The sequence below is a fragment of the Aethalodelphis obliquidens genome, unplaced genomic scaffold (assembly GCF_003676395.1).
Source record: "Aethalodelphis obliquidens isolate GAN/ISIS:26980383/991018 unplaced genomic scaffold, ASM367639v1 scaffold8, whole genome shotgun sequence".
Taxonomy (NCBI): Eukaryota; Metazoa; Chordata; class Mammalia; order Artiodactyla; family Delphinidae; genus Aethalodelphis; species Aethalodelphis obliquidens.
In genome coordinates this window covers 7,421,983-7,437,796 of record NW_020837952.1, presented here as the reverse complement: position 1 = coordinate 7,437,796, position 15,814 = coordinate 7,421,983, and the positions used below count along the sequence as shown (strand labels likewise).

General features: G+C 55.8%; 2 protein-coding genes across 8 annotated transcripts; one reads left to right on the top strand and one right to left on the bottom strand.

The window, feature by feature from the left end:
- Nucleotides 1-92: 92 nt before the first annotated feature.
- Nucleotides 93-7,101, top strand: ARHGAP9 (Rho GTPase activating protein 9). 7 transcript variants are annotated; one of them, XR_003432845.1, is made up of 18 exons: nt 93-505; nt 780-1,003; nt 1,967-2,191; nt 2,379-2,492; nt 2,688-2,792; nt 3,023-3,084; nt 3,213-3,303; nt 3,505-3,645; nt 3,743-3,841; nt 4,070-4,211; nt 4,314-4,421; nt 4,793-4,891; nt 5,064-5,141; nt 5,289-5,342; nt 5,591-5,725; nt 6,081-6,186; nt 6,481-6,605; nt 6,821-6,930. XR_003432845.1 is itself a non-coding variant. In XM_027106771.1 (17 exons), exons 1-17 carry the CDS (start codon nt 190-192, stop codon nt 6,990-6,992), a joined length of 2,271 nt encoding a protein of 756 aa, XP_026962572.1. In that variant the 5' UTR covers nt 104-189; the 3' UTR covers nt 6,993-7,101. The 7 variants fall into 7 exon arrangements, 5 of the variants coding, with proteins under 5 accessions (XP_026962574.1, XP_026962572.1, XP_026962573.1 ...); XR_003432844.1 differs by having other exon boundaries at nt 6,478-6,605; XM_027106771.1 differs by lacking the exon at nt 6,481-6,605 and having other exon boundaries at nt 104-505; nt 6,821-7,101.
- A 147-nt stretch (nt 7,102-7,248) lies between these two features.
- GLI1 (GLI family zinc finger 1) lies at nt 7,249-15,063 on the bottom strand. Its single transcript, XM_027106777.1, has 11 exons — nt 14,230-15,063; nt 13,907-13,999; nt 13,446-13,641; nt 13,047-13,191; nt 12,605-12,694; nt 12,377-12,514; nt 11,914-12,063; nt 11,129-11,293; nt 10,395-10,625; nt 9,609-9,876; nt 7,249-9,187 (listed from the first exon to the last, which is right to left on the bottom strand). Exons 1-11 carry the CDS (start codon nt 14,327-14,329, stop codon nt 7,443-7,445), a joined length of 3,321 nt encoding a protein of 1,106 aa, XP_026962578.1. The 5' UTR covers nt 14,330-15,063; the 3' UTR covers nt 7,249-7,442.
- Nucleotides 15,064-15,814: the final 751 nt, after the last annotated feature.

The following is a 15,814-nucleotide window of genomic DNA, read 5'->3' as shown; positions in this document are numbered from 1 at the left end:
CCCAAAACCTCTTACTGACCCCCACTCAGGCCCTCTGCCTTACCCTCTCCTCTTACCCCAGGCTTTCTATTCTTCCCCTCTACCCCACACTGCTCTTAGAACCATGTCTCTCTGCCTGCAAGTAGCCACTCCTATCCTTTTCTGGACCTCCCTCACCCCTTTTTCCCATAGGTGACAGTACCGACGACAATGCTATCGAACGGGTGGTGGCCAAGTACCCGGGGAAACCTAGGGCTGGGGACCCGGAGCCCTTCTCAGGGATCCCAGCTCTGTGCCCTGTACGCCTTCACTTACACTGGGGCAGATGGCCGGCAGGTGTCTCTGGCTGAAGGGGACAGGTTCCTACTGCTTCAAAAGACCAACTCAGACTGGTGGTTGGTAAGGCGCCTGGGAACACCCTCCACCTCTCGCCCCATCTTCATCCCAGCTGCCTCCATGACAGAGGAATTCAGCCCTTCTCAGAGCCCAACAACCATCACCCCCAGCCAATCCCTCTGGACTCCTGGTGAGTAAGTCCTCCCCCGTCACCTTCCTACCTCCCTGGCTTCTGGGAATTATTGGAAAGATCCCCTTCCCCGAAGCTTTTGCTAATCCTCTACTCCTACCCCTCATCCCCACCATGGTGTCCCTATCGCCTCTCCTTCCTAGTCTCAAGCCTTCTACATCTCATGTAATTTTCTACCTGCTCTTGTCTTCCCTGTGAGCCCCCAAGATCAGGGACCCAGCCAAGACCCATGGGGGGACCCTGCCCCCAACTCTTCCCATTTTTCTGTTTCCAGGGCCAAAGTTACTTCCTGGCTCCCTGGAGGAGATGCACCTGTGTCAGGAAACCCCAGGCAGAGCCCAGGCTACATCTGAGCAGCCTCCTCCTCTTCCCCCTAAAATGTGTAGAAGTATCAGTGTTAGCAACTTGAGGCCAAGCCTCCTGAAGCCCTTCCAGGAAGGACCAAGTAGAAGATCCCTTTCCCAGGAAGACTTGCTGACAGACGCCGATGCGAACATGGTGAGTCATAGTGCTTCTTCTGAGCAGTCAGTCAACAGACATTTACTGCTGGGCTTAGTTCTAGGCACATTAGCAAACAGGACAGACAGAATCTCTGCCGTCAAGGGATTCCCATGGGGATAATGAACACATAAATAAGATAGCCCTTGGTACTAAAAAGCACTACCAAGAAGCTAAATGTGGTGGAGGATGAATGTAGTGGTCTAGGAATGCATCTCTGAGGAAATGACATTTAGTGGAATCTGCATGAGGAGAGACAGCCCTGAAACAAATGAGGAGATGAGAAGGAATTCTAGCTGAGGGACAGCAAGTAGCAAAGATCCTGAGGGTACGTGGAACCTGCAAAATGATAGAGGGACTGAAAGGCCAGCTTAGCTTTGCTTTTGTCTCTCAGCCTCTTGACTCCTGGCCCAGGGCAGGGTTTTTTGCTGTGTCCTGTCTTGCTAGCTCAGGTCACCAGCAAGTTTCCTCTAGAGATGGAACTCCCTTGATCTTCCTGAAGATTCAGCCCCTCCCCTCTCTCTTACTTACTAGTGGGTGAAAAATGGCCCCTCCTCTCTCACACTCCGCTAGCAGGGGCCTCTGACCCCTCTCTGTCTCCTTTTACTCTGGAGGATGTGAGGGTGGGACGCTCCTCTTGACCCCTCCCTCCATACACACGGAAGGCCTGTTCCCCTTTCCTGAGGTCCTCTGGTGGGGGTGGGGTGGGGGAGGAGGGAAGTTGGCAACAGGAAGTGAGGAGAAAAGCAAAGACTGTGAGGGAGGGAGTCAAAAAAAAAAAAAAAAAACAGAAAAAAAACAGCTGCAGGAGACTAGGGTTTCTTCCTCAGTACCTGGGTCACCCCAGCCAGGAGGTGGTGGTGAGAAAATGGTGGGGGAGAGAGGAGGAGATGGTTAGGAGAGAGAAGATCGGGGAGGGGCTCAGGTAGAATAACTACCTCTTTCTTCCCCCTTTCCTTGCAGGCAAGACCCCAGACCTTCATGTCAGAGCCCCCTGTGTACTGCAACCTGGTGGACCTTCGCCGCTGTCCCCGGTCCCCACCCACAAGCCCTGCATGTCCCCCGCTGCAGAGGCTGGACGCCTGGGAGCAGCACTTGGACCCCAACTTTGGACGCTGCTTCTACATAAATTCGCTGACTGGCTGCAAATCCTGGAAGCCTCCACGCCACACTCGCACCCGAGAGATGGTGAGACCTTCCCTCCTGCTTGTCCCTTGTCCCTTCAATCTCCTTCTTTCCCCTACTGATCCCCAAAGTAGTATGTTTTCTCACTGGGACTCTCAGAAGATCAGACAAATCAAAAAATTGTTAAGAAGGGTGTCGAGAGCCGATTGAGGTGGCATCTGGATGGAGTTTTGCCTTTCCCTCTCCCCAGAACCCTGGCTCCATGGAGGGGCCACAGACCATGAATAAGGACAACGGTGTCTTGCAACCTCAGGCAAAGGACTCAGAATCTGGCACAGGGACGCCAGGACTTTTCGACTCCCAGGTGAGATTCCCGCCCCCCCATCACATGCAGGAAAAGCCATGGTTTTAGACTTTCTCTTTTATGCAAGACATTCTTCTTCAGCACCCCACCACACCCCCTGACTCACACCCCCACATCCGCACCCCTCTTCCCCCTACAGCCAGGGACTCCGAAGTTAAAGTTTCCTCCACCTGTTTCTCCAATCCCCTCCCCCAGGGTTCACCCTCCCTCTGCAGACTCGCCTCCCAGCTCGACCCCTCAGACCAGCCTTCGGCTCTGCAGTCCCCTCGGCCACTGCCGCAGGTCCTGGACGACCCCCATGTAAGTCTCCCGTTTCCTTGTGAACGTGAAGATCCTCCCTGCCCAGCCCCCAGTTCTTGCCCCTTCAGAAAGGTCTTCCTCTTTCTGAGTGTTCTCTGGGTATCCTCTCTTACCGAGCACCGCCCGCTCAACTTTAAAGGACCTCACTCCTGGGAGATCCCCTGGGGAAAGCCATGGTGACTGTGGGGGGCTCTGGGTGGCTTATTGATACCTTTCCTTCCTCTTGCCAGGAGGTGGAAAGGTCGGGCATGCTCAACATGACGAAGATCGCCCAGGGCGGCCGCAAGCTCCGGTGAGAACTGGGAACACAGCAGGGGCGGGGACTGTCGGATTCCGCGGGTAGCGCCAAGTGTTGGGCCCTCGCGGACGCGAATGTAAATGACCTCTGCACTATTATCACTGCCCCCGCCGCCCCTGCAGGAAGAACTGGGGCCCATCTTGGGTAGTACTAGCGGGTAACAGCCTGGTGTTCTACCGAGAGGCACCGCCGACCGCCCCCTGCACCGTCTGGGTGAGTGTGAGGGAGGGGAGCAGCGGGGGGCACGAGGGGTTCCGGCACAACTTCTACAGGCTTCAGGCCTACCGGGGTGGGGGGGGGGAGGGCACGTCGAGAGGAAGGAGCGCAGCCTCCCGTGTCCTCGCAGTCCACCGGGTGAGAAAGGGGCCGTGAGGGGAACAGCGCCGTGGCTTCAGTTTCTCCCCGGATCGCCAGGGACCGGCGGGTAGCCGACCCGAAAGCAGCGTCGACCTGCGCGGGGCCGCCCTGGCCCATGGCCGCCAGCTGTCCAGCCGCCGCAACGTCCTACACGTGAGCGCTCTCCCGCTCATCCCCGAAGCCCCGCCCGGCCCGAGGGTGCGCCCCCAGTTTCCCTCACGGGTCTCCCGCTGGGCCTCCCTGCTCTTTATGCTTCTTCCCGCTGACTCAAGCCCTTTCCCCGCGGGCCCCTCAGATCCGCACGGTCCCTGGCCACGAGTTCCTGCTGCAGTCAGACCACGAGGCCGAGCTACGCGCTTGGCACTGTGCACTGCGGGCGGTCATCGAGCGCCTGGTGAGATGGGTGGGAGGTGGCAGGACAGTGACCCGGGAGAGGCTTGGGCGGGCAGAAGGAGTGGAGAAGGAACTGTAGGATGTGGGGTGGTGAGGGACAAGGTGGCAGGTAGAGCCCTGGGGTGGGCCTGGGATGTGTGGGACCCCAGCAGCTGGCAAGGGGGGTGCAGATTTCTCTCCTAGCTCTCTTCCAACCTCTGATTCGGCCCATCTTGCTGTGCTGATATAGGATCGAGAGAACCCCCTGGAGCTGCGTCTGTCCGGTTCGGGACCTGCGGAGCTGGGTGAACTGAGCGCGGGGGAGGACGAAGAAGTGGAGTCCGAGCCGGTGTCCAAGCCACTGCTGCGGATCAGCAGCCGTCGGAGCTCCAGTTAAGGGGCAGGCCTGGTGGGCGGGGTCTGGGGGCTTTTCCCTGCTCCTCGGAGCCACAGTGGCGGCTGCTCTCATGCTCAGATTCCACTTGCTTCCGCAGGTCGGTGTCCGGAAGGAGCTGAGCAGAACCGGGTACGAAACAAACTAAAGCGGCTTATCGCAAAGAGACCGCCCTTGCAAACCCTGCAGGAGCGGGGTCTGCTCCGAGGTGAGATGGGCTGGGCCACCTAAGGCCCTTCTTAGTGCCTGCTTTAGTGTTTTGTTTTTTTTTTTTTGCTTTAGTGTTTTTGCAAGCACTTTTATTTACATTCCGGATCTCGGCATCAGCCCATTTCATGGATGAGAAAACTTCAGCGAGGCTCAGAGTAGAGCTTCCCAGAACTAGATCAGCAGAGTTCTGAGACCACTGCTTTTCCCCCCTGCAGCTGATTGTTGGGGGGAGGGGGTATACTTCCTTGCCCAGACCTGGAACAGGCAGGCAGGAGAGCCAGCCCAACTTTGGGGTGAAGACCCGTGCTAGAAAGAGCTTTCATGGGTGACGCTGTCACTGGCTTCCCACCTCACTCTGTGCCTCCCCAGACCAGGTGTTTGGCTGCCAGTTGGAATCACTGTGCCAGCGGGAAGGGGACACTGTGCCCAGCTTTGTGCGGCTCTGCGTTGCTGCTGTGGATAAGAGAGGTCACTTTCCCAGAGACCCCAGAATCTCCCCTTCTAACAGGCCAAGGCCCAGAACTCCCCACCTCCCCCATCCTAGTCTTCCTTCTGCCCTTTTTTCACTGTACCCTCAGATCCCTCACCAGCACACACTTTAGAGCAAGAATCCTTATCTGCTCCCTGCCTTATCTCCTAGGTCTAAATGTGGATGGCATTTACCGGGTGAGCGGGAACTTGGCAGTGGTCCAGAAACTTCGCTTCTTGGTGGACAGAGGTGAGGTGGCTCTGGGCAGGTGTGGTACTAAGAACTTCATGTATCAGAATCACAGGTGGTTCTGAGTGAGGGAGCTGGCAGAAAAGGGACGTCTTCTGTCTTGAGCTACATGTCTTAGTGCTTGATCTCTTCTTATACATGTTGCAGAGCGGGCAATCACCTCCGATGGGAGATACATGTTCCCAGAACAGCCAGGACAAGGTACTTACATGGAGGGCCCTTCAGACCCTTAAAAGTCACCCACATCATCCCTGCTCCCCGTGGATTCCCCCGTGTCCTGCTTCTGGGGGGTTGTCCCCATCCTGATTTCTGCCGTCTTGCCCCACTGTGGACCCCTTAGGCACTCCTGTGGTCTGCCTTAACTGAATCTTTTCCCAAACTCCTGATCTCTCAGTTTCTGGGTCCCTCTGGCCATTTCTGAGCCCCTCTGTACCTCCTTCTCCTTCCAGAAGGCCGATTAGATTTGGACAGTGCTGAGTGGGATGACATTCATGTGATCACTGGAGCCCTGAAGCTTTTTCTCAGGGAGCTGCCCCAGCCTCTGGTGCCCCCACTGCTGCTGCCCCATTTTCGTGCTGCCCTTGGTAAAGGATGGGAGCCTTGGGCAATACCCTTGATATGGGGTGGAGGGGAAGTGGGGGGAGCATGAGTGATAAAGAATAGAGTAGAGGTTCCCTTATACTCTTCTGTCCCATCCTGAGCACAGAGATGGAAAATAACTTTCAACTAATGTGCCAACTCCAGTTGTTGTTTTGCTGAGTGTTTAGAGGGCTGAGTTTAAAAGAATTCTAAGGTTGCAGTTGGACTCAGCAAAAAAGAAAGCTGTGATAGATTAATGATGTCTTCACCGAGCATGGGAAAGAGTAGTGAGTTTACCCACCCTGCCCTAGCACCTTCCCTAACCTCACTCCCATGCCCTTCCCATCACTCTCTCTCTAGCACTCTCTGAATCAGAACAGCGCCTCTCTCAAATACAAGAATTAATAAGCTCAATGCCGAAGCCCAACCATGACACTCTACAGTACCTCCTGGAGCATTTATGCAGGTCAGGAAGACTGAACATCTTTGTTCATGTTGGGAGAGGGTGGGATGGGGCCTGCAGCTGGGACTCTGTGTTCAGATGGGGTGAAGGTAGGGAAACACCTAAGTTTAGTGGGTGATGGAGGAAATAAGCAACCGCTGTGCAGAGCACATATTACCAGAGTCAAAGCCTTTTTGCTCAGTCAGCATCAAATGGGGAACTGGGGACCAAGACAAGCCCAGGGATACTGCGAGAGAAATAAGGAAAATCTCACCCTCTCCCTTCCCTCTGCTTCTTTGTCTTTCACTGGGACAGTAGGGATGACTTATTTGGTGGAGTTGGACCCGGGCAGTGACCTCTGAGAGAGCATAGCCATTTGAATTAAAGCCTCCCAAATTGTGAGCAGAGAGGACTCTAGGGGCAGTCTCTGAAGTTGGGAAGAGGTGGGTGTATCCTAGGTTGTATCTTCAAGTTGTATCCTGAAGGCTTCTCCATTGGTTTCATCTCCGTCCCCCTGGAGGCTCTCTCCTTGATTTTCTTCAGCCACGGCATGGAGGGATCCCAAAGTGAACTCTTCCTCAAACCTCTGAAGGGTTAGATTTGTTTGCAGTGGCAAGGCTGCTGCCCTATGGCCCTGTCTCTTGGCCTTTGCCCACAGGGTGATAGCACACTCAGACAAGAACCGCATGACCTCCCACAACCTGGGAATTGTGTTTGGACCAACCCTATTTCGACCGGAGCAGGAGACATCTGACCCAGCGGCCCATGCCCTCTACCCTGGGCAGCTCGTCCAGCTGATGCTCACCGACTACACCAGCCTCTTCCGCTGACTGGGGCAAGGTAGAAGAGAAAATGTGTCTCCGGTGATTTCTGTTGGATAGCCTTTGGTGGGGGTTGTTCTGCTTTGAGGATATCCCTTTAAATCCTGTGTCTACCAGATGACTGTCTCCATCTTTGTGAGTTGGACCTGAGGGGTTGGGAAAGGGTGAGGAAGCTTCTCTAAAGAGGGAAGTGGATGGATTAAACCCTGCTTCTCTAGTTCCCTGTCATTACCCCTCCCCCAAGATAACATATAAAGCAGGGCTCTTTCTGATGCAGTTCCTTTATTATCAGGAAACAGTGTCATTATCAAATTCCTCCCCAAATATAGTTAGACTGTGTACAGCCCCAGCCCATACCTCCCATCCCTGGGGTATTCCAGGGGGCTATGGCTCCTCCTCCTGACTCCTTTGTGGGGATGGAAACCCCTTAGGAAATGTGGATCTGTGCTTCCCCACTCCTTAAGCACTAGAGTTGAGGAACTGTGTCTCCCCAGGCAGGGATCCCAGTAAGACACTCATGTTGCCCACAGCCATGTTGGGGGTCCCAGAAGGAGGTGGGGTATGTTCAGAGCTGTCCCTCTGATCGTGGGAGGGGGGAGGACTCAGCCCCTGGGGCTCATCCAGAATAGCCACAAAGTCCAGCTGAGTGTTGTCGAGATCAAGAGAGTCCAGAGGGTTACACACCTGCCCCTCAGGAGGAGGGTACAAGGCTGGGCCCCCTCCCAGCCTGCCCACCTCAGGATGGCCACAGCTGGGGTTGGTGCCCCCTGCCTTGAGGGGCCCATAGCAAGTGGGCAGTGGGGGCAGAAGTCGGGGTGGTGCTGCTGCCCTGTGGGAAGCCTTGTTTGCCCCTACTGCAAAATTTTCATGGCATGGTGAAAGGGTAGGATAGGAGCCTGACTTGTGATTGGGCAAGTTGGGTACAAAGCCAGGTCCATATGTGGCCACTTGTGCCTTGGCAGGGCTCAGGCTAACCTGGGAACCCCCCAGAAACTTGGGACTCTGGTAGAGAGGGTCCTGGACTGGGGGGTCTCCCCTGCCCCCTCCCTCCCACAGCAGCTCCTGTTGAGACTGAACATAATTACACACAAGCTGCGCCTTGAGCTGTCCTGTAGAATGAGTAGGGCACTCAAAATCCAGGCTGGGCCTGGGTTCTGAAGGAAGATAATCAGGAGGTGGCTGGGTATAGGTGCCTGACTGGGGATACTGGGGAGGGGGAGGCTGGGGGAAGTGGGAGAATAGAGGCTGTGAGCGTGGAGGCCCCTCACTGGGGTGGGCATTGAGGCAGGGTGCCAGTCCTGTGGAGTCAGAACCCACTGGACACCCCTGTTCCGGCTTCACCTGCACTTGTCCATAATGTTCAAGACGAGGACACTGGCCGTAGGCTGCAGCTGGAGGCTTGGGGCCTGGGTACAGCCCAGAGTGGGAAGGGAACTCACCCCATGTTTCTGGGGTGGGTTCAGGATAGGAGACCTGCTGGGGACAGGGGTTGGGGCCGTAGTTGGTAGGCGGACCAGGCCCAAGAGGCAGGGAGCCTGGACCTCTAGCTCCATAAGGCTCAGCTGCTGCCCCCTCAGGTCCCCCATATCCCAGAGTATCAGCAGGTGGGAAGTCCATATAGGGGTTCAGACCACTGCCCATCATGGAGGTCCCAACCTCTGGCTCCTCCTGTAGCCCTCTGGTATCCATGGTGACATTCTCAGTGATGCTGGGGGGCTGTGGTATGTAGACAGAGGTTGGGAGTTGGGGATCAAAGTTCCGTCCTCCTCCTGCCACTGTGGGGGGTGTGTGGACACAACCCAAGCTCTTGAACCGCTGGACTCTGGCTGGCGCAGGGCGGTCTGCAGCCCGGGCCGGGTCACTGGCCCTCCGGGTGACCCCTACATTGGGGCTGTATCCTGGATACTCAGCTCGGCTTCTCCAGGGAGGTGCAGGAAGACCCCCCATCCGATCCAGGCTGGGTGCTGCAGTGGGTGGGGTACCACCTCCCCTGGCTGAAGCATATCTTGCCCGGAGCAGGTAGTGCTGGGCAGGCGTGAGGCCAGGCAGAGAGGATGCCCCGTTCTCTGGTGGGGAACCAGGGGGGAAAGGGGAAGCCAGGGAGGAGCGGCGGCTGACAGTATAGGCTGAGCTGACGCTGCTGGAGCTGCTGCTGCGGCGGTCAAGAGATACTGGGGGGCCCAGACGGCGAGACCCAGGAGTGCCTGCAAGTGATAGGTAGAAAAGGCAGGGGGGCCAGGGAGCCCTCTGAGTCTCACCCTGCCTCCCCCAAGGGATAGCCTTGTCCTGGAATCCCAAGGAAGGCTCCTTAACTCTAACCACTCAGTTTTGTCTCCTCCTTCACCCATGCCCTTTCTGCTTCTGGGTCACCAGGGATTCAGGGTCGCTGTGAACAGTCCTACAGGTTGTACACTGCACAATCATAGGGGACAGCATTTGCATCGTAGACTTTGTATGTCACAACAATTTTCTGATAGATGGAAGGAAAGCGTCTTGAGGAAGGAGGACGTTTTTCTAATTGTACAAAGGAGCTGTATAGCAGCCCTGAAGGGTGAAGTCCTCCTTCCAACCCCAGGGAAGGTCCAGGTCCCAGCCTAGCAACCACCCCCAACACCCATCTCTCACCGGTGTGGGTCAAGCTGGGCAGTTTGAGGCCCCGGGGCCCTATTGGTCGGAATTGGTGTAGTTGGTCCAGCCTAAGGTTCTCAAGGCGGCGAAGAGTAGACAGACCAGTGCCAGCAATGCAAGGCCCCTCGTCCAAGCTAGACAGGTCCTCAGTGCTGCCCCCTGCATTTCCAGTCATTTCCACACCACTGTCTGTGTTGGCTGCGCTGCCTGCTGGGGAGTGGTCACTGCTGCAGGACGACTGGGCCCCAGGGCTTGGCTGTGGCTTCTGTGGGGAAGATGAAGATGAGGGCTAAGGGTGGCACCCACCCCCCTTCCCCACAGTTCCCTGAACTTGGTGAGTGGCTAAAGCCTGCGTCCCAGTGACTGCTTAAGGGTATGGAGAGGGCCGAGCAAGTGAAAGACGAGGGCCAAAGGTGATGAGAAGAGCCTAGACTACCTTGACTCAAATTTGGGCTCTATGACCTTGAACAATTTCTTTATGCCTGAGTTTCCCTATCTGAAAATGGGGAGAGTAAGTTCCTTTCTCATGAAGTTGTTGTGAGGAGTACGTGAAATTATACAGGCACAAGGCCTAAAATAATATACTAATTCCTATATATGAGTTTGTTGAACCCATGAAGTAGTTAATTACACTAAAATCCCTAGAATTGAGGTAGCCCAAGGAGCAAAACTTGGATAAGAGACTGGGGGACCAGCCACAGAAGAGAGATTTGCACAGTTGGGAGGGGACTAGAAAGATGTTGGCAGGGCAGGTGGGGGTATAGAGGCAGGGGGTTGCCTCACCATGGCACCCTCCGGCACAGCCAGTCTGCTCTCCTCCCTGATGGGGCCTCCGTCCCGCTCCCTCTTGGGCTCCACTGTGGAAAGAGCCGGTGCCCGGGGCAGGGGGCCATCTCCTCGGTGCCGCTTGGTCACGTGGGCGTCAGGACCGTGCACTGTCTTGACATGTTTCCGGAGTGAGCTGGGATCTGTGTAACGTTTGGTGCAGCCAGGGAGCTTACACACATAGGGCTTCTGTTGAATGGAGAGTGAAGACAGCAGGCAAAAGGATCAAAGCGGGAGAATTCAGAAGAAATGGGAAAAAGTGGTGGTAAGTGAGGACGAGGGGGGTCAGGGAGAATGCATAGCACCCAAGGAAATAGGAGAGTAGGGCCCTTGGAGTCAAGGATGAAAGAATCAAGGGGAAGATGAGGAAAACTGACAGCCCAGGGCTGGGAAAGATGAGGGCGTGAACCCAGGTCTGTGAGGCCTCATAAATTCAGGGGTTGAAGGGACCAGGGGGTCTCTTCTAGTTAGAATGTGTCTATTTTAGTTTAGCCCTTTGGCTGGTTAGAGGAGGGGTGGTAAGTGGAAATTCTTGGTTTCAGAAAGACCTTCTTCAGGTGAATTATATGGGTCGGGGGTAGGGGGAACTCACCTCTGTGGAGTGGGTGCTGGGCTAAGGGATTTCTTATGGGGGAACCTCCCCAGTAGGTGGCTTCTTTAAGTGGGGAGGGTCTCTTGAGTGGGGCATTCACCTCATTGGAGTGGGTCCGATTCTGGTGCTTGGCTCGGTCACTGGCATTGCTGAAGGCTTTACTGCAACCCTCGTGTTCACACATGTATGGCTTCTCACCCGTGTGTGACCGCAGATGTGTCTTCAGATTTTCCAGGCGTGAGTATGACTTCCGGCACCCCTCAAACTAGGGGACATGGGGGTCAAAGGATCGCTCTCAGACAGAAGGACATGGAGATTAGTGGAACCCTGAATCTCAAAAGTGACATACATCAGAGAATATAACTCAGGATGGGAGAGCACTGGGGCTTCAGAATTCCCAAAATTCAGGGACAAGGGCAGGCAAGAGCTGGGGGAACAGAAGTAGCTGGAGGAACTCGGCCTGCAGGGACATGGAGCTGAGGCAGCGAGCAGCCCCTGGTCAAACCAGGGCACGTCTCCTGCATGGGGAGCCCAGACTGTCTTAGGAGGGGTCATCCGGGGAGTGTGTGTCCTCAGTGCAGGGCTTCCCCATTAGGCAGAGTTCCAGACCCGGTGCCTAGGGCCCACTGTACTTCTAGGGGCCCACAAAAATGTTTTAATTTCTTTTAAAAACAAGGGGAAAAATTAGCTTTTAGGTCCAAGAAAGTGTTCTAATATATAATATCAATATGTTCATCTTCATACCAACCTAGTCATAAAATACAATTTTTGAATATTTGTTTATGGAGGAAGGGACCTATGGAGGCAAAAGTCAGACTGGGCCCTGCCTTGGTGGGGAGCCCCGATTTAGAAAGGAGCCCTGAGCTTGGGGAGGGGTTGCCTCACCGTGCACTTATGTGGCTTCTCGCCTGTGTGTCTGCGCATGTGCACCACCAGCATGTACTGGGCTTTGAAGGGCCTCAGCTCCCTGGAGCAGCCCCCCCAGTGGCACACAAACTCCTTCCGCTCTCCGTGGATGTGCTCGCTGTTGATGTGCTGAAGGAGAAGATGCAGAGGTTCTCTGTGGTTCCCTATGCCCCTGAGATCCACAACAGACCTTCCCTGGACCTCCCCACCACACCATATCCCTCCATGGCTTCCCATCATGGGGGAAGAAGAGGCAGGAAGAACATCATAGCCCACAGCTCCGTTCTTCCAAGTTTCTAAAACAAAGCTACACCTCCTGAATTTCTGCCTACCCACTGGGCACCCAACCTCTGACCTCCTGCCCTTAGCCTGATTCCATCATGTCCCACCCAGAACGTCCTACAGGCTCCAGCCAGCACTCCTGTTACCCCCTGCGGCTCACATGCACCAGCTGCTCCTGGGAGTCGAATTCCTGACTGCAGCCATCCCAGCGGCAGTCAGTCTCATACACAGAATCGTGCTCAGGCTTCTCCTCTCTCTCCAGGTCTTCCCGCCCATCCAGCATCCCCAGCAGGGGATCCTAGGGTAGGAGAGAAAATCCTAGTGTCACCTGGGTGACAGCTTTTGTTTCGCTCAGGTTGCAGAGGTGAAGCTCCCCGCTCCCCCTTACCTGTGTGCCCGTGGAGTTGGGGCTGCACATATCACCTTCCAAGGGCTCCTCTGGGCGCTTGCTAAGCAGCGCATCCAGCTCAGACTTCAGCTTCCCCGAGGGCAGAGGTGAGGATGGTGAAGGGAGAAGTGAGCAGGAAGAAGGGAGAGCCCAGCCAGGTCTTCCTGCCCTGAGTGCCCCCACCCAAGCATCTGGAACCCCTGGGTTTGGAAGAGACTTCCTCCTTAGACTGCACTGGTGAGTGGGATGGGTGAAAGGTGGGATCTCATTTGGAAGAGACTGATTCAACCCCAAGGAGCGAATCCCAGCACCCACAACCCTTAATTTTTCTGGCACTGAAAACTTTTACGTCCTCTGTTCTTCATTCACCTTTCCTCTGAAAAGTCTACCACCCGCCCACCAGGAACTGAGGGAAATCAGGTGACAATATGAGGACTCTCACCTGGCAAGTTGAGAGGGGTCCCCGGGACTGAGGATGTGGCATCATCCCACCCTGGGTGGGCTCATGGGGACCACAGGGCTGGACCCCGAAGGAAGGCGAGGTCCCTTTTTGGTGATTCATCTGGGGTGAGAATCCCAGAGATGGGCTGAGGAGGAGGAGGAGAGGCAGTTACTTAGGACTATCATCTCAGAAAGCCTCAGGAGTGCTTGAGCTCTTTGGAGGGTTTCTGGAAGACGGTATGGGAAGTGGTTGAGGCAGTCCCAGGGAAGTACTGAGCAGGGCTTCCACGCCTTTGAAGTGATAAGGATTCAAATAGGGTCAGGTGGTTTGGAGGGCTTGAGGCTTTTAATGGGGTTTGGTAGGGCCTTTAGGGGCCTCTTAGCCCGAGGCTGTCTGCACCTCATGGTGCCGATGGAGAGGTGACCATAGGAGCCCCCCGGAGATGCACAGCGTGAGTTGATGAAGGCCACGAGGGAGCTGGGTGAGGTGCGGATAACTGTCTGCAGGTCCAGGCTGGCGTCTGACAGAGGTGAGATGGAGAGAGCCCGCTTCTTGGTCAATTTGACTGCACTCCGGGGAGGAGGAAACAGTGGGGCTGGGGCAGGAAACAGGGGAGATAGATACGGTAAAGGAGCATGTCCCCCATGCATGCAGCCCATGGGTCCTGACTCTCAGCCAGAAGAAATGACACCAGACTCTGCCCTGTTGACCCCATCTGTGACCTCTTGATCATGCTCTGATTCCTTGATCCCATCTCCAAGCATTTCCTCTTCCAAAGTAGATGCCCTGCCCTCCAACTTTCTCCCTCAGGACAAGTCCCAAAGAGGCAGAAAGGAAAGAGATGTTGCCCGAAGCCTCACCCTCTGTGCAGCTGCTGGTCTCTCTGGCTGGCCCGTAACTGTGGGGGCCGGACATGAGGGTGGCCTGGTGGCAGAAGGGCAGACCAGGCAGTCCTAGAAAAGAGATACAGCTGGAATGGGGGTTGGGAATGGAGGACACATAAGGTCTCACCTCGAAACCCCAGGTAAGGCCCGATCCCATATTCCAAGCACCAGTGACATGGGGCCTCAGATCTTTTTGTATATGGGAAACTGGCATGGGGCCGGCAATAGACGAGGGATCCCTGGGACTGGGTGAGAGATCTGCCAGTCATCAAGGTCCGGGGATCGGTGTACGCACTGACCTTCTGTCCCCATGCTGGGGGCCCCCTGACTGGGGAGGGGCCGGAGACAGCAGGGCTCGCCATAGCTACTGACTGGCGGTGGGGTCATCGAGTTGAACATGGTGTCTCAGAGGAGAGTGTGGGGACACTGCAGGAGGGGAAGGGAGATCTGCAAGTTATAAAAGCAGGAGAGAAATATGGAAGGTCAGGTAACTAAGTCAGGTGCCGAACCCTGGGCAGAGCACCTCCAAGACATCTGCCGTGGGAAATCAAGTTGAAGTGAGCTTCACTCAGCCAGGAGACGGTAAGGAGAGAAATCCCATAGAGGTAGAGGCAGTCTTGGGGATCTTTGTGGGAACCAGGTGGGAGCTTTGCCTGGGTGGTGTGTGTTTGTGTGTGTGTGTGTGTGTGTGTGTGTGTGTGTGTGTGTGTGTTTTTTATACCATGGGCCCTCTGTTTCATCTTGTTCTGACCATGGGCCAGCTTTGAGGGGGTGGGATGGGGGAACTCAGGAGGAGGAGTGACTGACCTCAGGCACTGGGCTGGCTGCTCAGCCTGAGCCCCTCTCCCTTTCTTCATTTGTTGCTCGCTGCCTAGGGACAGCCCGTCTACAACCTCTCCAGTGTCCAGCAGAGGGAGCCCTCGCCACAGCCCAGAAAGGCTGACGGGGCCAGGAGGGAGCCCAGAAGATCTGTCCTTTCCTTTCTAAGGCAGAAAACTGGGTGGAAGGGGATAAAGTTTCTGAGGAGAGCCTCCAGGGTCTGTTGGGTACAAAGGATGGAAGCTGGTGTTATTCAGGGGTGGTTTGAATCTGGGCGCCCGCCTAACTCTTTTGGTCTGTTTTGCGGGAACGGGAAAGGGGCTGTGAGGGAAAACTTTGGGAGAATACACAGACACACACACACACAGACACACACACACACAAGTCATCCATTGGAGAGGAGTAGTGAGGGAGAAGAGGGTGCCGCTGTCCGCTTTTCTCCTCAAACTCCAGTTTTTACTCCACCCCGGGTTTTCCGGTCTCCCAGGACTGAGGGTGGGGTGGGGCGGGGTAGGGTGGAGAGCGACAGGGAGCGGGCCGGCCGGCGCGGTGGGTGATCCCAGGATGCTGGGATTTAGGGTGAGGGCGGGGGTAAGATGGGGAGCGGAACCCGGACCCCATGACCCAGCCCGAGCCCCGCAGCCTGGGCTGTACTCTTCCTAACTCCTCCTTTACCAGCAGAGATCCGGATCCTGCAACCAAGACCTCCCAACTCGACCTTGGCACTACTTTGGGGGGGGGGGGGCCCGGCTGGCTGGCAGCTGGATGGGGGGACACTTCTCCCGCCTCTTTCCTCTATGACTCACCCAGGGGAAGGAGGCGGGGGCTAGCAAACGACCCCCCCAAAACTAAAGAGACTCCCCCAAACATGCCTACTCAGACATCTTCCTGCCCCAGTGCCCAGCCATAGGGGAGGCCGAGATGGAAATTGGGCGACATCCCTCCTCACCCACGCGTGCCACAGCCCACCCACGTCTCCCCTTCACATTAGTGAAAGGAAGATTTCGCCAACTTTTCCAGCTTCAGAAAATTAAGTTTTTCTGGGGTGTGGATGAGAGCGCAGGA